The following is a 20,416-nucleotide window of genomic DNA, read 5'->3' as shown; positions in this document are numbered from 1 at the left end:
GGCTGCTTGTTCAGCGGCTGTTATTCCAGTGGAAAACTACGCTGCTCTGCCTGAGAGCCGGGCCCAGGCCACATGAAGGCATCCCATTTATTTGATAAATTGTAAATGCGTGCCATAAACGGAGCTCTTTGCTTTGTAGCATGGCTTACAATAACAAAGATTTTAGAGCATGTATGAACACAGATGCAGGCTATCACACAAACACACATCTGTTTGCAACTGCAGGAGCTGTTACTGTACTCTAAACACATGTGCAAGAGATCAGATGGTGTTGTAGGTAAAGATGATATCTCATAATTACTGCATGTCACAATGGAATTACAAGATATGACGTAGATATGACATTTATAGACACTAACCTCTAAAATACACATTTAACAATGTCAAATATACAAGGTACAGTACGCACATGCGAGGCAACCACATAACACGATACAATAAAGAAAAATATCAAACTATACTTCCTTTGAAGAGTCAAGATTAAAAAAATTTAAATGCAAAAAAAATATGAAATGCTGATAACAATGTAATCAGCGTTGCCATGGCAAAATAGCTTAGCACTGTGCTGAAAATCAGCGGTTTAATCGGAGGGCCTTACAACGGGCAAATTGTTCTGTGGTTGTGTTTAATCAGAGCACTCTAGACTTAAACGCAGAAAGATAGAGATCTGAAGTCATTTTCTGCCGTCTGCCTGGACGCACACAAACACATGTGCCTTGTGGCATATAGTCTGAGCTGTATTGTCGACGTAGTCTGGTTAAAAAGGAACAACACTGACTGCATGCAGAAATTCTTGGAAATAACATATAAATACTGCATCAAATAAGGACCAAACCTATAAATACTGCATCAAATAAGGACCAACTCATGTCTTACAATAAGCAGCCATGCCTTCATTGAGAAAAATCATAAATCTTTGTAAAACTGTAGTTGAAGATTCTTTACTTGTATACAGGGATGCACATGCGTAAAACACGGCAGACTGCAGGCTAGAATGGATGCCAACAATAGTTTGAGCATTCAGAGCCAGGTGTCCGCTTTGCTAGAGAACAAGCAGCACAGTGGAGCCATGGCTGTGGCTATGATAACAAGAAAAGAGAGCTGGAAATAGGACTTGTGTGTGCCAATGATGGCCATCATAAAGCACACACGTCCTATTTCCCTCACTGCCTTCCCCCTCCAATGCACACAGAGACTGTATCTTTGTCTGGCCGTAAATTGATCTGGTTCAATTCAAAAGCAAAAGCCAGCCACTGATGAAAAGACAGTATCCAGGGAACAGGCAAAACTATGCAAAATGCTGCACCGGCTCCAAATATGGGGAGAAAAGATCGTCTGGTGAAAGAAAAAAAATCGAAGGCAGAGGGAGAATGTGTGGACCATGACAGATATGAAAAATGGGTAGCTGGTTGAGCAATAAATGACCAAACATTTTGATGTGGGAGCTCTGGGCGTACATGTGCACATATGTGTGTGAGGGGCGGCATTCAAACCCGAAGCTTAATCTGCTGTTTGTGCCGCTATATTGCATCAATATGGTCCCACTTAGCTGCATTATTGGGCCACAGAGTGGTATTGGTACCTGTTCCTCTGTATTAAGCAGGCCTTTGATGATTCTGTCTCCACACAAAAGAGCCCAAAAACACCCTCTGTTTTAAAACAGGAGGGGCGGAGGAGAGAGGCAGCTGTAAAAATCAAACGAGTGCAAATCAAAGGTAGAGTGAGTGAGAGGTGAAACACTGTACAATGGTGTATTTTCCACGGTGGCACTATATTCAAAATGACGTATAAATGGAAGCATGTGACGAGGCAGCCAGGAGAGCGTTCAGGGGAGAAGGTGTGTGTTAGGTGTGTGTGATTGTGCGTATGGTTGGAAGTACTGAGTGAGCAATGGGGGCACGGTCAGCTACAATACCAGCAAGCGAGAACGCCACACTTCCCCTTGTAAAAGCACTAGGGAACATTTCAAAGCAACACTTAAAACTACAACATGGCTTATTCAGAGTGGGTAAAGAAGAAGCACAGGGCCAGAAAAAAATGAAGGAACATAGAAAGAAAGAAAGGGCAAATGAAAAGATGTTGTGGTTAAATTTGTGTTTTTTCCCCACAGGGTTGCACATGTACTGCTGTTCTGCATAATAATTACACCATAACCATAAGATTTTTTAACTGCTACATTAAGGTTTATGCTATTGTGAGTCACAATTTATACTGCTTTTCTCCTGTCTGTGTGGTAAAACTGTCTTTATTACTTTAAGTGCCAACATGACCAAAAATGGCATGTAAACAAAACTGAAATACGGTTTTCATTTATTATCTATGCACATACACACTGTATGAGCTTGTACAAAAGTTGAAATTCACACATACTGTATCACGCATACCTTGTTGCCAACATTTAGGGAATAGTCTTTAGTATGTGTGTGCGTCTACGTGGGTGCTCTTCCCTTACTATCTCTGACTGGTTATCAGTCTATAAAACCTGCTAGGGGGAGCTGTCGCTAGCCTGTTCTCTGTCTCTGTGCTTTAGTTTGTTTCTCCCGTACTTCCTTTCACTTGTATTTGAACAGTAAAAAAAAACTATATTCACAGCACTTGTGAACATTTCAACATTTCCACATAAAAACAACAGACAACTGCACTGAATTTGGATACTGCAGCTCAATAAGGAACAGACTGGAGTGTGTACTTTTGTGTTTGTGTGTAGCGCCGATACAACACGGCTGATGTATTGATGTGTTATTTGTGCTGAGCAGCCTAAAGGCATTCTGTCCTCCATAGCGTGTGTGTGTGTGTGTGTGTGTGTGTGTGTGTGTGTGTGTGTGTGTATTAGTAAGGGAACCTACTGGCAGCTGAGCCAGGTGTGTGTGTGTGTGTGTGTGTGTGTGTGTGTGTGTGTGTGTGTGTGTGTGTGTGTGTGTGTGTGTGTGTGTGTGGGGGTTGTTGGTTGGTGGGCCCCCCCCCCCGCCCCGCTGCTAAAAAATTAAAATAGCAAAGAAAAAAAAAAAAAAAAAAAATGTGCACAAACATGATAAATATTAATAATAATCAATATTGAGTTACATTTGCCAAATTGAGTTGCAAACATCACCCGGGGGAGGGTCGAGAGAGAGGGAAGAGGGGCGGAAACTGAGAGGATGGATAGAGAAAGGAGCTGGATATATCAGGAAGAAAAGAGGGAAAAAAGAAGGGATTGGCAGGTAAAATGAGAACGTGAAAAGGAGGAAACACATGTAAATAAGATGAGCAGACAGTAAAATAAAAAAAGAGATGTGATTTAACATGAAACAGTGATGATAAAGACCAGAGCTCAGTTTCACATCTACATATCTCATCTTTACTGTCACCACCTCCAGCAATTATTTAAATGAGGGTCAGCTTTACTGTGAAAAGCCTGTCCAGGCACAACAAAACGTATCTAAACAACATACTTTACCAGAGTTCATTTAAATCAAGGCATTGGTACTTAACATGCCATAGTAGCTACTGAGAGAAAATGTTTTATATATTTCCCTTTATGCAAGGCTCCCAAACATGGGAAACATTGTGGCACAGTGGCACCAGACCAGTGACATCATCAACTCTTAAAAACACTCACACAAATGTTAAAGAAAAATGCAGTCACAGATAACGTGACAGAAATCAGCGATAAAAAACTATAGCACGTCTGTCTGTCTGTGTGTGTGTGTGTGTCCCTCCCTACACCCACTTGAGGTGCAGCTTCATTAAGCAAGCCACTCGGGAGGCCAGACAGCCAGCTAAGGGAGCACCAAGGCAGACAATGTGCAGAACAAACCCATCCATTCTTATTAACCAGGGAGGAGAAAGGGTAGCTTGTGTGACTATCTGTGTGCAAGTCAGCGTGTGCATATGTGTAAGGGAGACATGTTTTGTTTTAGTGTTAATAACTCAATTTCAAATTCCGGCAATTTTTCTGTAAAAGCCAGCGACAATTTTATCAATTGTAAGAACCAATTTTACGAGCCACAGTCAAATGAAAATCCGCAAAAAAGCTTCAAGCATCAAGCTTTCCTGATACTCAATTTCACTATTACTGTAACTTACAGCTGTCGTTTCAAACACAAATCAATTAATCTTAAAATAACGTGAATTAGTTGAATTTTTGAGTGCACACTTTTGGAAAAGTTACAAATTTGCAGTAATAAAATAAATGTATAGCCAATGCCTATTCTCTATCAAGCTTTAGTCATGTGGACTGCACATGTGCAAAAACCTCAACTGAGTTACATGTACACCTGCATGTGTGCTACATCTGAGCCTTTTCTGGTAACCATACAGTAGCTGTATGTCTGAGGTTGTACTGGTGGGTACTGGGGGGGGCTGTGTGTGTGTGATGCTATTCACCTCTGCCACCGAAAGCAGCCTACACCCATACATCAGTCTATTACTCTCCAGCCTCGCTCCGCTCTGCTCTTCTCTTCTTCTCGCCCACTCCCTCCAGTCATTAGCCAGTGAATTAACGACAATCCAGCGTGCTATTAATCACCCTGACAAAAGTGTTAGCATTGCCTGGCTAGGCCGGCACGAGAATGTGTAGGAGGAGGAGAAGGAGGAGGGTGGCGGCAGGGGAGGAGGGTGAGAGAGAAAGAAAGTGAGGTGGGTCAAGGGAGACGAGAGAGTCTGTGTGGTAGGAGAGGAGTGAGAAAGGATGGAAAGGTACTGAAGGAGAAGATGAGGTGTAAGAGAAGCAGAGGAGATGAAATAAAGAGAAGGGAGAACTGTAGAAGAGAGGAAGGCTGGTGTGAGCAAGAAAAAGGGACGTCAGGGAATATGTCTAAGTGTTCTTGAATCAGTTTGATTTTGGATTTCTGTAATATAACAGTTAAATATAGTTACAGAAAGCAAACTGTACACACAACAAAAACAATAAACCAGTTGACCAGCAGTGGTCTTGTGGAGATCAATGGGCAGAGCTGCTGCAATTAGAAGTTCCATGCTTTAATTCATACCACCTATTTTTGAGCATACACAAAACTCCTTCAGTGTAGTACTAGGGCTTCATTTACTGAAGCAAAAATAAAGCATACATTCTCCACAACTAGTATCAGAGACAAAATAGCATAGTTCCTGTCTACCTAAACTCTTATAACTGCTGAGAGCATGACTTTGCCTTCTATTAGCCCATCTCTGACTCCACCCCACCTCTGGCTCAGTCTCTCACCCTCTCTCTCTCCCTCCCAGAGTCAGACCACCTGCTAGGAGGCTTGAGCCGTGGACGTCAGGTGGGTCGCAGCCGTCACACAGTCCCATGTCATCAGGCTGTCACAGTGAATGGAGCTGACATGGGAGATATGCTAATCCACTTAGCTTCAAACTCGGCCAGGAGGCCAGTACACAGCGCTGTCTCGGCTAGCAACGAGCAGAACACACACCAGAACACACACACACACACACATCTGAGGCGGACACATTAAGCCATGTAACACTAAACTTTCCAGAATATGTATATTAGATTAGATCAGATGAAGCTTTAATGATCCCTGTGGGGATATTAAGCTGGTGCTAAATAGGATATATATAGTATGTGAGAAGAATAGGTTATACAGGGGGTGGACACATTAACAAAAACACCTGTAAATAAAAGGCAAGTCAACACAATAGCCCTTCACTTTGTGAAAATGTTAATGCTCAGGTATTGTTAAGATTATGTCAGAGGAAAGTTGCTCTGCATTTATTTTGAGGCTGTCTTTAGGGCATTCAAATAATCAGCTAATTGCTTATTATGTATCAGGTAAAAATGCTAAATATTCTCTGGTTAAAGATTCAGACTGTTACTATTGCAAACTGAATTTTTCATTTTGTTGGACTGTTGGTCAGACAAAACTAGCAAGACATAAACATAAACCTTGGCTTTTGGAGATTAGGATTGCCATTCTGTTTAGGACATTTCATAAACTAAACATTAAATCTGAAAAGGTTAATTGTCATACTTCCTATATTAACACATCTTCATTAACACTCAATGAACTGGGAATACATATAAAGTGTGTGATTATTCCAATGACAGAAAATTTAAGACAACTATTTTGATAATCAATGAATCACTTAAGTCATTTATCGAGCAACAATGCAAAAACATTCTGTGATAACAGCTTCGCAAATGTAAGGATGGGCTTTTTTCACTTACGAAAAACTTTAATCTTATAATGACAACAATTGTTCATTGCAGCCCTTCAATGAGTGCAACTAACAGCTCTGACATATTTGGCAGAAAAGTGCAAAAAAAAGTTGATTTAAACATGAACAAGATGAGTAAAACAGCAGGTGTTTAGGACAATCACAACAACAATATATTCCATCTTACGCACGCACGCACAAGCACACACACACACACACACACACACACACACACACACACACACACACACACACACACACACTAAAGTGATCAAAGTCAGCCAGCGAGCAGCTAGGTGTCAGAGTTCAAAACTATTGCACCACTCAGCCAGATGATATCGCAAACCGATCCATCGTATTTCCCGACCATGACTTCCCCTATTAGGAGCTGTGGCAGTGCTATTACTAATCTGTTCACTATCCCACAGAAACAGGAAGGAAGAGAGGGAAACAGATGGGAAGGCAGGAGAATGGTGAGCAAGGGACACAATGCTTACTGCTCCCTTCCTCCTCCTCATCCCCTCTCCCTCCGTCTCCTCTACTCTGCTTGCTCTCTAGCCGTCCACAAAGTGAGAGAGAGCGGAGGCTCACAATCAGTCTGACAATACTGTATACAAGTGGTGGCGAACAATGGAGGCCAACCACAAAGAATTCTGGGAACAGGGGCACAGCCTTCTTCTCCTTCGGGTGGCTCCTGCATGCCTCATCGATACACATCAGCCAGCAGAGACTGACCGGTGCCAGAGTGAGAGTGAGAGAGAGAGAGAGAGAGAGAGAGAGAGAGAGAGAGAGAGAGAATAAAGAGATATGAAGCAACTATATGAGAGCTGCATCATACTATTTGTGTGTGTGCATGTGTGTGAAAATATCAATAATCAAACACACAGTAGCAATAATCGCACTGCCACACAGACTCACTGTCAAATCTTCCCATAATTAGGCCACTTAATTAACAACCAAAGAACCACAGACTGCACTGGGAATAAATATCGCCGCGCACATTTGTGTGTGTGTGTGTGTGTGTGTGTGTGTGTGTGTGTGGTGTGTGTGCGTGCGTGCGTGCGTGCGTGCGTGCGTGCGTGCGTGTGTGTGTGTGTGGTTGAGTGGGCGGTTGGTTGGACTGACTGCAAAGTCTGCAACAATAAGTGCAAAAGTATTTGTCTCTGGATAAAAAAAAATGCTGAAACAAGAGAAGGAGAGAGTAAAACAAAGACAGAAAGACGATGGGATTGGAAGACGAATGAGTTAGACAGGCAGACAGAATGAGAGAGGCAATTTTGTCCCTCTCCTCTTTAAGTGTTCAGGGTGTGGGTTGAATGCGGTCCATTTGGAAATAATTGGCTGGTAATTAGGCGGGGGTCGACAGGTCGATTTGGGAACAAATGGCTGTCTTTAGCTCAGGTGGCCCTCGACATGAGATAATGGGACCTTTCCCTCCCACCACCCTTCCACCCCTCTCCTCTCTCTGCTTCTCCTCTCCCTTTCCTTTTCTTTGACTTCCATATCTGCTGGTGTATGTGAAAAAAAAACCAAAGCCATGTGGACAATCTGCTAGTGTCTAAACATATAAAAGTAATATTAAGTTTTCTATTAGCAGCAACAAGATACACAAATCGTGATTTTCTAGTGGATGCTGTATTCACATTCAAAGTGCTTTAGGGCAGAGGCGGAGGAGGGAGTGATGGAAAGCCATAGAGGATCATTGGGTGAGTCAAAAAAGAAGACATCTCCCTGAGTTTACATGTTGAAACAAATTCACCTATTAAAAATGCTTTTTTTTTCTTCTCTTGTATCTGCATGAGATGATGTACAAAATGTTTCTAAAGGTTCAAAACAGCAGTTTTAAACGGCAATATACTGTGTACTTACATACATATGAGAATAATTGTGACACATGTAAACGACTGCTGTCGTCTATCCCACTGCAGTAACATTTCTACCATGATCATCTTAAAATCATGTTTCCCTAAACAAACCATTTTGCTTCCTGTCACAAACAGGATGTTGCTTCTTACAACCCCCTTCTCCTCTGGCATTGCTTTGCATGTATTTGCCTTCAATTTTACATTACTGAAAAAAAATAAAGGTGTTAAACATGCCTGAAATTGTTTTCAGCTCTGTTCGCACTTGAAAAATGCTGCTGTTTGTTCCACTGAACACACATTGTAAAATTCAGTCTGGTAAAGGCTACTTTACCAAACTTATCTTAACTTAATCTAACAAATTATGATCCAAGTTACTGTTATCAATGTTTAAATGTTACATGTTTGACCTTTACAGTAAGGTCCATGCTATTTAGAGTCCCCGTATCTCTTGTCTACGCAAGTGCAGCATGCAGTATACTGTACTGCCTAATTGTGAAGTGGAAGTGCCCCAGTTTATGGACCCCTGAGTTTTACTTAACCTTTATTTAAGTCACAGAGAACATGTGGAGGGTGGAGAGCTCTCATTTACAATGCTGAGTTGTAACAACATAATAAGAGTTGTAACAACATAATAAGAGAGCAAGGTAAGAATAAATGAAGGCCACTGCAGTTCACACAAAACCACACTGAGAATTAAATTAAATTTGAAATGCTTCAAAAGTTATCACAGTGTCAAAATGTCCTTGAATGTACACATTAAAATATATGCAGACATGAAAAGAAACACAGAAATGCAATTGACCCAGTACCTTGTGTGTGTGTGTGTGTGTGTGTGTGTGTGTGTGTGTGTGTGTGTGTGTGTGTGTGTGTGTGTGTGTGTTGACCAATGCAAGCCCCCCCCCAACTACAGGCTCTCTCTTTCTGTGTCTGTCTCTCTCTCTCTCCTGTCCTCCCATTCAGCAGCGCCGGGGTCTTGTTTGGCTTCCTGCTGTTTGTGTCCAGACAAGGCCTTGATTTGAATACTGATTCTCCATTGATAGGCCCGCACTTCCGATCTAATTAACTTGTTTTGTCTTTGACTAAATGGAAACGTCCGAGGGAGGGTGAGAGGGAGAGGGAGAGAGAAAAGAAGAGCGACACCAAACAATGTCACAGATCTTTGCAGGAGACACGCCGTAAATAACAACAAGTAAATACAAACAGGATGGAGGTTAAGGAAGGACATGTTAGGAATTAAAAAAAAACTCTCATTGTGTGCACATCAAAAGCTCCAATTGGTTAAAGGACACACATTTGTCATAAAAAAACCCCAAGAGGATATGATTAGAATTCAAAGCATCACTGAAAGTAAGCATGCAGAATAAAGGTTAGGAGTTTTGCAGTCAGGATGTAGGTGCACATTTACTGAGTGGAGTGGTGACTGGAACAATAAAAACGGACTGCTTACTACAAAGCTCTTCCAGAAATGTGATTAAAAATAGTAATTGTCAACAGACTTTCAAGGTGTTAAGGCTGCATTGCTACTGTGTGGCCCTTTTTGCCACATTTTCCCTTAAAGATAAAGCGATCAAGGAGGAATTTCCAACTTATTTAACACAGATGTTTGCTGACTTAATGGCCACAATATCACCACGCATCAAATTAGCTTCTCCTTCGATTTGATGTCAAGTCAAATACATGTAATTCCACACAGCACCACAGACTTAATTTATTTGGTTTTATTTATGTCTGTCGGTTTTATAGTCAATTTTATAGTATCATTTGATGTCCATATTACATGTAATAGTGCTGCATCATGAGCTGCGCATGAGAATGAGCAGAACAAGCATTGCTTGTGGTTTCCCGGCTGTGTATTGTCCTCTGGTCCCCTGTGTGCATCTATTTGTGTGCGCATGTGGCCCTTGCAGCTATTGAGCCTCAGCTTCACCATGGGGAGGGAAGCATCGGCAAACACGGCACCAGAGGAGAACAAACAACATAGAAGACACACACATTCAGTGAGGAGGAGAGGAGAGGCAGACAGAGACGTCAACATGAGAGAAAGGAAGGCAGAGGGGTGGGGCGTGGGGGCAGATAACGGCATATTACCCAAAATAAACTGCATAAACAAAAGAAAGAGAGGCTGAGATGGGCTAAAGGAAGAGGAGGAGGAGGAGGATCAAAGGGGATGTCCGCCACTGATACTGCACCTCAGATAATGTGTGGTGCAATTAGCGCGCTGTGACGATTTCCATTAGGACTAATCAAATATTTATACTGCCCTCTGAGCATGTCACAATGCTGCCCTGGTCCTTCATATCAATGTGACAAATGCCTAATGAAAGAGTGGGTGTGTAGACAGTGAGAGGAGGTGGAGAAACAGACAGATAGAAAGGGGGAGAGAGAGAGAGAGAAAGAGACAGAGAGAGAAAGAGAGGAGGTGGAGAGGTGCTACAAGCAGAGTTTGCTCTGTCTGCCTTTTCCACATTTGGTTTGCAAATGGTTAGCCCTCTGCCATCAATTACAAGGCTGGTTCGGTGGCAATGAGTAGCTAGGTGAGTGTGTGTGTGTGTGTGTGTGTGTGTGTGTGTGTGTGTGTGTGTGTGTGTGTGTGTGTGTGTGTGTGTGTGTGTGTGTGTGTGTGTGTGATGAAACAAGGACGAGGCAGCGCTGATGCTACCTCACCTGGAGCCATTAATCAAACTGGGCCGGTTGCAGAACCAGTCCAAATTGGGCTCATCAGTCTGGGCATTAAGCAGGCATCAAGGTAGAAGGACGGGGAATGGGGAGGGGGGGGGGGGAGAGACAGGGAGAGAAGGAGAAGGATGGGGGAAGGAATAAATTTAAATCTACACTATTTTACTTTTATACTCCTCTGTAATGGTGTCATTCCTCTCAAGAGAATAATGTTGCTCAATGTTAATAATGATTTCTTTAATTTTAGGATTTTTGACTCGTGAAACTTTCTTGAGATGTGGTTAGGTCCTGCTGTTGTGTTGAAAAGGGGGGAAGTGGGATAACAATTTCTTATCTTATAACTTTAAAATTCCACCTCTGGATTAGTTATGTTTAAAATGATCTGAGCTGATCCTAATCTGTGATATTATTCTACACCAACGTCCCTATAAAACCAAGTGCAGACAATTTTTAATCTGAGTGATTTCCTTTCTGTAATCTTAAAAGGTGGCTTTCAAACATTTTCTGTGAACCCTGTGCCATAAATTTTCTGCTGTCTTAGAGTGAAAAAGGACACATTAACCATTGCCGGTCAGTGACACAATCAACTAAGGGTTAGGGGTAACAAGATGGGCGGGCCTCCAGAGGTGAGAGGTCAAGTCCTGGCCTGACAGACAGATGGAGGAGAGTGGTCAGGACTTGAAGGATGATAAAGGAATGAAGGATGGACCTGGTTGGGTCCTGTGACAGTCTGGAATATGGATGACCCTCCACACCAATGTGACAGAGAAAGGCTCCAGCGTTAACAAGGGATATACCATTTTTTCCCTTTTTCTTTAATTCAGTGGTGTTTTAGACGGCTGTGCAAAAAAGGAAAATAGGAGGGAAACAGCCAAATGAAATACTAATGTTTTAAATGGACAGCAAGGGAAAACACTCCCACAGGACAAAGACTAATAGTGCAACATAGAAATTGAAAATGTATTGATGTTATTTATAACCACATACGCCAACTGTGCAGCACAGTTAACACAGGTTGCGATTCATGAACTACAATTGTGTGTGGTCAGATATTAGGGGGAACACCTCCTTACAGGGCTACTTTTTGAAATGTCAAATAGTTTAATGTGTTTTAAAAAAAAAAAAAAAGAGAGATAAAATAGTTCAGTATTAGGGTTTTGTGCAAACTACAACTGTATTTACCAACAGAAAATGTTAATTATTGTCACAAATATTCTAAAATGACAAAAGGAAGCGCACTACTTTTTATAAGCTGTATAAAAGCCATTAAAGAGAGAATCAACAGAAAAATAACACATAAGGTTTCTTAAATGAAATAAATTGTGCTAGACATGCAACAAACCTTCCCTGCAACTCTCTAAACATTTTTTCTTCGGTATGAGGCAATTGGTCAAGTAAAGCCTGGAAAACACTGAGAAAGACTTCTCCTTCTAACCTGCATAACTCAGGATAACAGAAAATGTCAGGATAAGATGCTACGGTGGGCTAATCTCCGGCACAAGCGATAACATTCAGTGGGTGAAACCATGACAGATAGGTATTGATCTGCTAGTTGTTGAAGGAGGGTAAAATAGATAACTAGACCACTTTATTGATATTGATCGAAGAGTCAAAGGGGGCAAATAACTTCCCTCCAAAAGAAAAAAAACCTCGCTGAATTATTGTGCAATGTGGATTAGGTTCAAAATAGAAGATGAATGTTTTATATAAGTGTCGGTTGTAAATGTTGGCATTTGGCTAGATGAGACAACTGCTAGTGAGTTGATAAACAGATATTCAGTGTAATCCGAAGTTGTCCACATTTAAACGTAAGATGGTTCATCCCTTTCAGTAAACACTGCCATTAGACACCACGACAACACAATCTCAAATTCAAACGGCACATTCCATGACCTGAACCTCACACAACGCCCTACTTCAGACATGCATCTCAAACACTCACACATAACTCACCAAAACCCGACATATTATCTTGCACGTCTTCTCGCTGTAGCGTAGTTCAAACTATAAGTTCCCCGGCTGCCCATAAACTCTGGTTACCAATTAACCGTGTGTGTATGTGTGTGTGTGTGTGTGTGTGTGTGTGTGTGTGTGTGTGTGTGTTTGTGTGACAGAGATACTAGGAGAGCACAGGGGGTGTCTGGCAGGCCTATCTGCGGCACTGTGATGCGCTAACGTGAAAGAATGCCAGTGTCAATGTGACAGAGATACGGGAAGTGCAGGGGGCCGATGGGCCGGGTGAAGGTGGATGTCGAGGTCAAGTCCTAAAGTGGTGGACACTCGTTTGGAAGGTGCTGAGAACCTTCACATTGTGATTTATCTTAAAAAGGATTTGTTAAATAATTTAATGCAAAAAAAACGGAGCAAATGTGACTTTTGAGACTTTTAGTGAAGTAGGTTTGTTCAGGTCATTTGACAAGTGTGAGAGCAGCACTTCCAGGTGAAATACGATTTCTGTCGACACTTTCTTACTTTTTTTTTTTAAGCCTTTTCAACGCTCCCGTGGATATTTCTCCTTTCTATATATCTTCATCCATCCAAAACTGACAGAGTATCTGCTGCCTCCACCACAACGTCAGCACCCACCTGCTCATGGTGATCTTTGTGTCTTCTGGTGACAGCAAGAGACAGGGCTGTTACGGGCAAATCAAAGTCAAGTCTCAAATCACTCAAGAAATGTCCAGGTCAAGACTTGAGTCACTGAAGACAAGTCCAAGTCAAGCCTTTAAGAAATATGAGACAAGTCCAAGTCAAGGTTTAAGTTTGTCTGAGTAACTTTTAACTCAAGGCCTTATGGCAAGTTACAAGTCATTCTAGACGAGACCAAGTCAAGTCTCGAGTCACAAGAGACACGTCCAAAATTAAGAAATGCTCATTGCCACCTTCAAGGAGTTTATTTTGTTTCACCTACAGTCCAATACAATGAGGCATTGAATTTACAATTTTAAAACCAAAAAGAAAAGCAGCCGATATTTACGAAGCTGGAATTAGGAATTAGAAAACATTTGATCATTTTGCTTCATAAATGACTTCAACAGTAAATTGACTGATTGGAACTAACCTGTTTAAATTTCATCATTAAGCAATCTAACCAGGTCCCAACATGAGACTTGAGTGTTTTTGCTTTTAAATTCAAATCACGTCTCACAGCACTCAAGTCCGGGTCACAGGTGCTCATTTTTATAACTTAAGTCCGACCCAAGTCCAAGTCAAAGTCCAGGAGGGGAGGCAGGGGCAGGGAGAGGGGGGTGAATGGGTGCTTGGGTGGGTAAAGCCATGGGACACTGGAGCTGAAACAGAGCAGCATTCCTTATGAAGGGATGATACTGGCCAGGACGGAGTGATGTGAGGTGGGGGTTGGAGGAATGGGTGGCAGAGGGTGGGCACACGGAGGGGGTCATTAGCACTAAATCTGTTCCATATGACACACACTCACATGGGCTCTGTCTGGACTCTCACTTTCTGTCTGTCTGACTGTCTCCCGACCTCCCTCTCTCTCTCTCTGGGCTGGAGATGAGGGAAAGGAGGTGGGGGTGAGGGAGGGCAGGAGGTGGGGATTTCTCAGCCACAACAGGAGCTCTGTGATGACAGGGGCCAGGCCTTGTCACACACCAGGGACTCTGGTGGCTCTCTCTTATCACGCAGAGAGGGCTTTTCATCAAATACCCCTCTTCTTACCCTCCCTATCTCTCTTTGTCTCTGTAGCTTGACAAAAACAACACACTACTGCTGAGGACACTCACTGTGTGTCCACAATACATCCAATATGACCGCACACGTCTTTGCACATACATGGACAGAAGAAAATTATTCAACTACAAAAGTCTCTCAGTGTTGTAGGTTCAATAATTCAGATGGGAGGGCGATGTTTTCATGTTTCATGCTGCATACCTTTCACCTCCATTGGAGATAGTTAGATTTGGCCTGGTGGGTGGCCGCTCTCTTTGTCCCTTTTGCTCTAATATTGCAACTGTAATGACATTAAACCCTGAATTCACAAGCTATTGGGTGTTTTATAAAAAAAAAAAAAACATAGCTGGAAATTATTAAGACATGTTTGTAACATGAGCAGCATACTTCAGGTTTATTGTGATTAATAGATGTTAATGTATAATGTAACATGTATACACTGTTACTGCATTTCTCTGAATTTGGCCAAGTTGCGCACATTTTGGTGATAGAACTTGTGTTTTTAATACTATAAATACTCACTATAAACATATGTGTAACTGATTATAAACATATGTGTAACTGATTATTATTAATTAATGATTATGTTTCCCATCTCAATCACTATCATTTCTCTCTCTTTCTCTTTCTGTTTTGTGGCACATGGGTGAAAGGTGGGGAAGACCGTAATCTTACTGCTAATACCTGGCCTGATTGTTATGCAGTCACCACACACACTGGCCTGGATTAGTCTTGTCCCCTCATCCTGCACACCACAGGCCTGATGACTCTCCGCCATTACACACACACACACACACACACACACACACACACACACACACACACTGCCCCATGCCTCTGCCTGTGAAACAAAAGCAGGCCTTGTCTGACCAGGTCCAGCACTTGTACAAGAGGCTTAGGGACATTTTTCTCATTTTTGAACAGCTAATATCTTGCAAAAGTTGTCTAATCTCTTTGCGTTTAAGTTGAGATTTGTGCGCCCCCATCCCTGGAGCACCCCCTCCTTCTCCACATGCCTAACACCTACCCCTGCTAGGCCCTGACACACGGTGCTTAACCAGGCCATTTTAATTAGGTTAGATGTGTGTGTGTATGTGTGTGTGTGTGTGTGTTGTTTCAGCGTCAGGGCCCTGTAGACTTACAAGCTGATATAATGAAACACAGCAGGTGATGAAAAGATCAGGACTGCTTTGAAATCAACCAACTCAATTTGTAAAGAGACTTAATCATCATAACCTGCTTCCAATATGTGGCCTTCTAATACATCTTCTATATTAGCTATCGACACTTTGCCTGAAAATCTTTAACTCTTCAAGCTTAATGTTTACTAAATACTAAATTATACTTTATGTACTTTGTATTTACTTGATATTGTAATTATACTACTTTCATCTAGTCTGTATATTGAATGCTTGTCTGAGTTTTTTCTTATCTGAATCAAGGATCTCAGTAGTTTCATTATCTATAGATTGAAAGCCTTTGAGACAAGCTTGTTATTTATAAAACTTGGCTTCACATTATTTCTATCCATCTCTCACAAACATACCAATATTTCATGCAAATTATGTATTCACATAAATTCCAAAGAAGAGGAAGATAGTTGCACTGAATCCAGTTTAGTCTCCTTTCCTGCCTGCAGCATGAAAGGGACCATAGACACTAAAGCCAGACAATGCGCTGGGAGCTGCAGTGCAACTACAAACCAATTCTCTCAGTGAAGGGAATAAAGGCTACCAGGGTTACAGGAAGTACAACCAAGTTGGAGAGTGACAAAGAGACACAGAAAGGAAAAGAGAGAAGGAAAGAGCAAAAGAAGAAGAAGGGCTGCTTTAGAGAACTGAGAGACGGACGGGCTGTTTTCCGACAGTTTGCCATGCCAGCTCCGAGTGCACTGACGGCTGTGATTTCTAACAGGCTTTAGAGAGGGTCATTTTCTGGGCTCTGCTTCTCTCTGTCTGTCTACCTTACTATCTATCTTCCTCTATTTGTCATACTTAATGCCATTCTGTCTGCTCTGCTATCTCTCGCTGTCTGTATGTGCACAAGATTGCATGTGTGTATCTACGTATATCTGTGCCAGTGTTGAGACGAAGTGAGATAGAAAAGCAAGGAAAGGAAAAAAGGCATTCTTATAAATGTTCCAAACGTGTTTTTCCCTCCCTTTGTGTGTGTGTGTGTGTGAATGTGTGTGTGTGTTGCCGGTGTGAGTCTCTTTTCTGGTATCGGGGCACTGCACTTTACAAAGGCAGCTGATTAGAAACAGTAGGTGAGCTTTGCTAACAATTCCCAGAATAGTACAGTATATGCAAAAAGAGACAGCCGAAAGAAAGAGATGGAGATGAAAATAGTGAGGACAGAGAATAATGGAATCACAGAAAAAATGGCAGGGATGTATAGAGATCTCAGCCAGATGATAACTCTCTCTCTTTCTCTCTCTCTCTCTCTCTCTCTCTCTCTCTCTCACAGACCTTATATGGCATCATTTCACAAATTAACTTGGGCTAATACACACACAAACACATCATACATTGCCAGAAAAACCATATACAAAACACATGCACAGGATCAGGTTGCCATATTTTAGGGCTTTTAGGTGATGAAATAATTGAGCCACATGACCTTGGCTATCCTGACCCTCACAGCATCATACCCTGTAACATACTACATGGTGCTGCTTATGTTGTTTTTCCATCAATAGTATCTAAGTAAACTTTCTGTAGTTCAACAGTAAGCTTAATAAAAGTTGGACCTCCTCTACCATGGAGCATTGTGCTTTAACTTTTTATACCTCACCACTTAACCACGCAGTGTCCTGAAGTAGTGGAGTACATGCATAATTGTGTTAAATCAAACGCATGTGTGAGAAGGCTGCCATTACTACTTGTTTTCTTGTCTTTGCCAAAAAATGACATATTCTCCTGTAATATTCCCGAGAAGCGTGAAGGTTACTGATCTAGGTCCCTCCTTTCCAGGCCCTACTGAGAGTCCGATCCAAAAGAAGTCAAACGGATTGAACAGAACTTCCACTCTCAAGAGCTTTCCTCCCATCCTTAATACTAGAATCAAGCACTGTAGCTGGCAGTCATTCCTCTGCTCAGACAGCTGCTGAAACACTGATCAGGCAAACTAGGCTCTAAGACAAAATAATGCTTTATGTTCAGGGAATCATGTTAATAACCGACCTCTTTAATACCCCTCCATGTCGCATGTCTCCTCTGTCTTTCCCCTGTAACAGAAATTAACTTTTTTCCGAGCAAAGTCAAACAGTCAGCGCCCTCTCCTCATAATAAAAATACCAATTTTTCCCTCAGCTTGGGAAGTTGGCAGACTACTCCAGTAGACATTCTCTTGCTGTTGCTTCATGTTTTTTGGACGGGGGCAGCGTGTACCCTTGACTCGCTGCTTTAGAGATACTAAATAAAAAGTGTTTGGGCTATTTTTGGGGGCATATTTGTTTTCAACCCTCTTTAGGGTTTCTTCAAACAGGTCTGAGGTCAACATTAAAAAATGAGAGTTGGAGATAAATGAGGAGGGAAGCTGGATAAGGAACGAGCGATTCTTGAAATGAACACACATCCTCTCTGATAAAGCCTTTTTTTGTATTTCAGCAGTCAAAAGTGTGCATCTGCATGTCTCAGCAGGGCTCTTGTATTCAGGGTTGCGGGGGCTCTCGCCATCAGCTGCTCTGATTAGAGCCATAATTAAAAGCTGTGTTAATTGGTGTTGAGGCCAACACTGGCCACCCAGTTCATTAAGGACCTCAAACCTCCCCCAAAAAAAAAAAAAAAAATATGCAATTCACCTTTTGCATTTAAATAAAAAAAAAAAAACTTATTTTTATTTTTTTTCTTTTAACAGGAGGGAGTACAATGTGAAGGAGAGAGACTAGAGAAACAGACCAAACAAAGGAGAAAAGGAGAGAGCTCTTTCTATATTGATCAAGTTAATCCCAACTCGGTAAATGTTTAAAGGCGAACGGTTCACCGTGATGGATTGGAGCAAACTGAGGAAAGATCAAAAGAGAGTTGAAAAGTTTATTCACTTAATGTATCAAGCGTTACGCTGCAGAAGATGTGACAGGAATCCATTTCAGATAACAAGCAGCCCACTAAACTGCGCAAATCGGAAGAACCAAATTCCATAGCTTTTACTACATTTTTTTTTTTAGTGTGAAGTAAAGCTGGTCACAAGTGACATATCACCAAATGTTCTCATATCACATAAACATTATCCTTCCTCTTCTCTCTGTCCCTCCACATACACAAGAGCAATAAGTTAAATCAAAATAGCTTATGCCCATCAGCATGTAAGCTAGTGCTAACAGACAGATTTCCTGGTTATGGTGTTTTTTTTAACTAAAGGTGTGCTAGCTAATTGGTTTTACATGTGAACACACCAGTGTATTCAGCTATAGGAGGTATAGGAAAAGTCAGTCTATTTTATTGATATACTGACCGAGCACCTTCTAATGTCTTTGCTAACCTCCATCTGATTTAGCTAATTAGACTCAAGTGCCAAGTTACCGGCAGTGTCATTATCACCTATTTCCTGAAATTACTAATCAAGATCCAAGAAACAATTACTTTACACAGTTTTAGCTGATAATGACATTTTCTTCCTGGTGGTTCTTGCCCACACCTTATTCATTCTGGTTTGTGTGTGTGTGTGTGTGTGTGTGTGTGTGTGTGTGTGTGTGTGTGTGTGTGTGTGTGTGGGGTGGTCGGGTGGGGTCTCTCTCTATACAGATATCTATCTCACTGCCCTGCCTTCCAGGAACAAGTTCAAGAAAAGCATTCATGCTTCAAGGAATGCTACTTTGTGCCAAATAGATCAACAATGTTTAGCAAATGCACCAGCTGAAGGGACACCTAAAAGGCTTGGTCTTTAACTCCTCAATGCCAATATTCACAAGAGCTAACATTAAGAGCTTGTTTTCTACATCAATTTCCTGCCCTCCTAACTAACTCTTGGGGGAACAATGTGTTTTTGTATACCTGTCTTGTGAACGTGACACAACCGCACAGCGACATCACTGTAAGAAAACCTAAGGGGAGAATCTCATCACCCTTCCGTGACAAAAATGTTGCTTTTACGGATTAGTTAGCCGGGGTGCATGTAAAGGTGAAGTGTACATTAAATAAGTCCCTTGTAAAACACTCCCTTTGTCAGTAAATAGTCTAGACTGTGCCCACTTTTCCCTTCTGGAGCTCACCAGCTAAGATGTTGACACAATGAATCCCTCGCAATAACACTTTTGTTTTTGCGCCCTCGCTGGTTGTTTACATTCACCGAGCTCACAGACAAGGAAGCCGTTCAGTGTCCAATGGCCAAAGGTTCTGTATGTGCGTGCGGTGGAGATGGGAGGAGAAGAGGGAGAAGAAGTGGGAGGAGAGTCCTGGTACCTTACCCACTTTTTTTGACATCATGGAGGGTTGGAACGACAGGTACAGAGGAGAGAAAGAGCAAGAACCAAGGTCAGGCACTGCTTTTCATGCAGCCTGGCTTGGAACAAGCACCTGGCATGCTCCAGAGACAGGCCACTAGCCATGCCCAGCGTTCGTTAGTCATTACTGGCTGGGCAGCACGGCCCTTCCATTCTCATGTAAATATCCACACAAGTCAGCATTTTGCATGGAAGCCTGTGATTAACGACCTAAACCAAAGAAAATGGTGCTTCGGTGTGTGCAATGTTAAAGGTCCAATATGTAATATTTGTACTGTAATAAATCCAAAAATGACACCAATGCCTCATCAGATATTAAGGAAACATGTTAAACTGAAATACTATCTTTTCTGACAACAATGCTAATTTCAGTATTTTTCTTTTTGAAATTTACATTCCGTGACGGAATTTATGTTTATGTTTTGATCTGTGTGTTGTTATCAACGGCCCAGTTTGACAGCCAGGCTGGGTTGCCAGATATACCTGTAAAAACGTAAACCCAGCACGCTACAGCTGTAACGGTAGTACAGCCATGAAAGCAGCAAATAAACGAACAGGATCAACAGAGATAGATTCTACCCGACCTAAAAAAAAGAAAACAACA

At 41.8% G+C, this 20,416-nt stretch overlaps 1 protein-coding gene across 2 annotated transcripts in view; it reads right to left on the bottom strand.

The window, feature by feature from the left end:
• Nucleotides 1–20,416, bottom strand: part of prdm16 (PR domain containing 16) — a 182,290-nt gene that overhangs the window by 123,338 nt on the left and 38,536 nt on the right. The window contains exon 1 of one of the 2 annotated variants that reach the window (XM_039800080.1): nucleotides 12,633–12,653. The exons of the other annotated variant lie outside the window; for it this stretch is intronic. Within the exon in view, the coding sequence (XP_039656014.1) occupies nucleotides 12,633–12,645 (13 nt within the window). The 5' untranslated portion in view covers nucleotides 12,646–12,653. Of the gene's footprint in view, nucleotides 1–12,632; nucleotides 12,654–20,416 lie in introns of those variants that run through there. 2 annotated transcript variants of the gene reach the window in all.

This window comes from Perca fluviatilis, chromosome 5 (assembly GCF_010015445.1).
Source record: "Perca fluviatilis chromosome 5, GENO_Pfluv_1.0, whole genome shotgun sequence".
NCBI lineage: Eukaryota > Metazoa > Chordata > Actinopteri > Perciformes > Percidae > Perca > Perca fluviatilis.
This window is presented reverse-complemented; position numbering and strand designations above follow the sequence as displayed.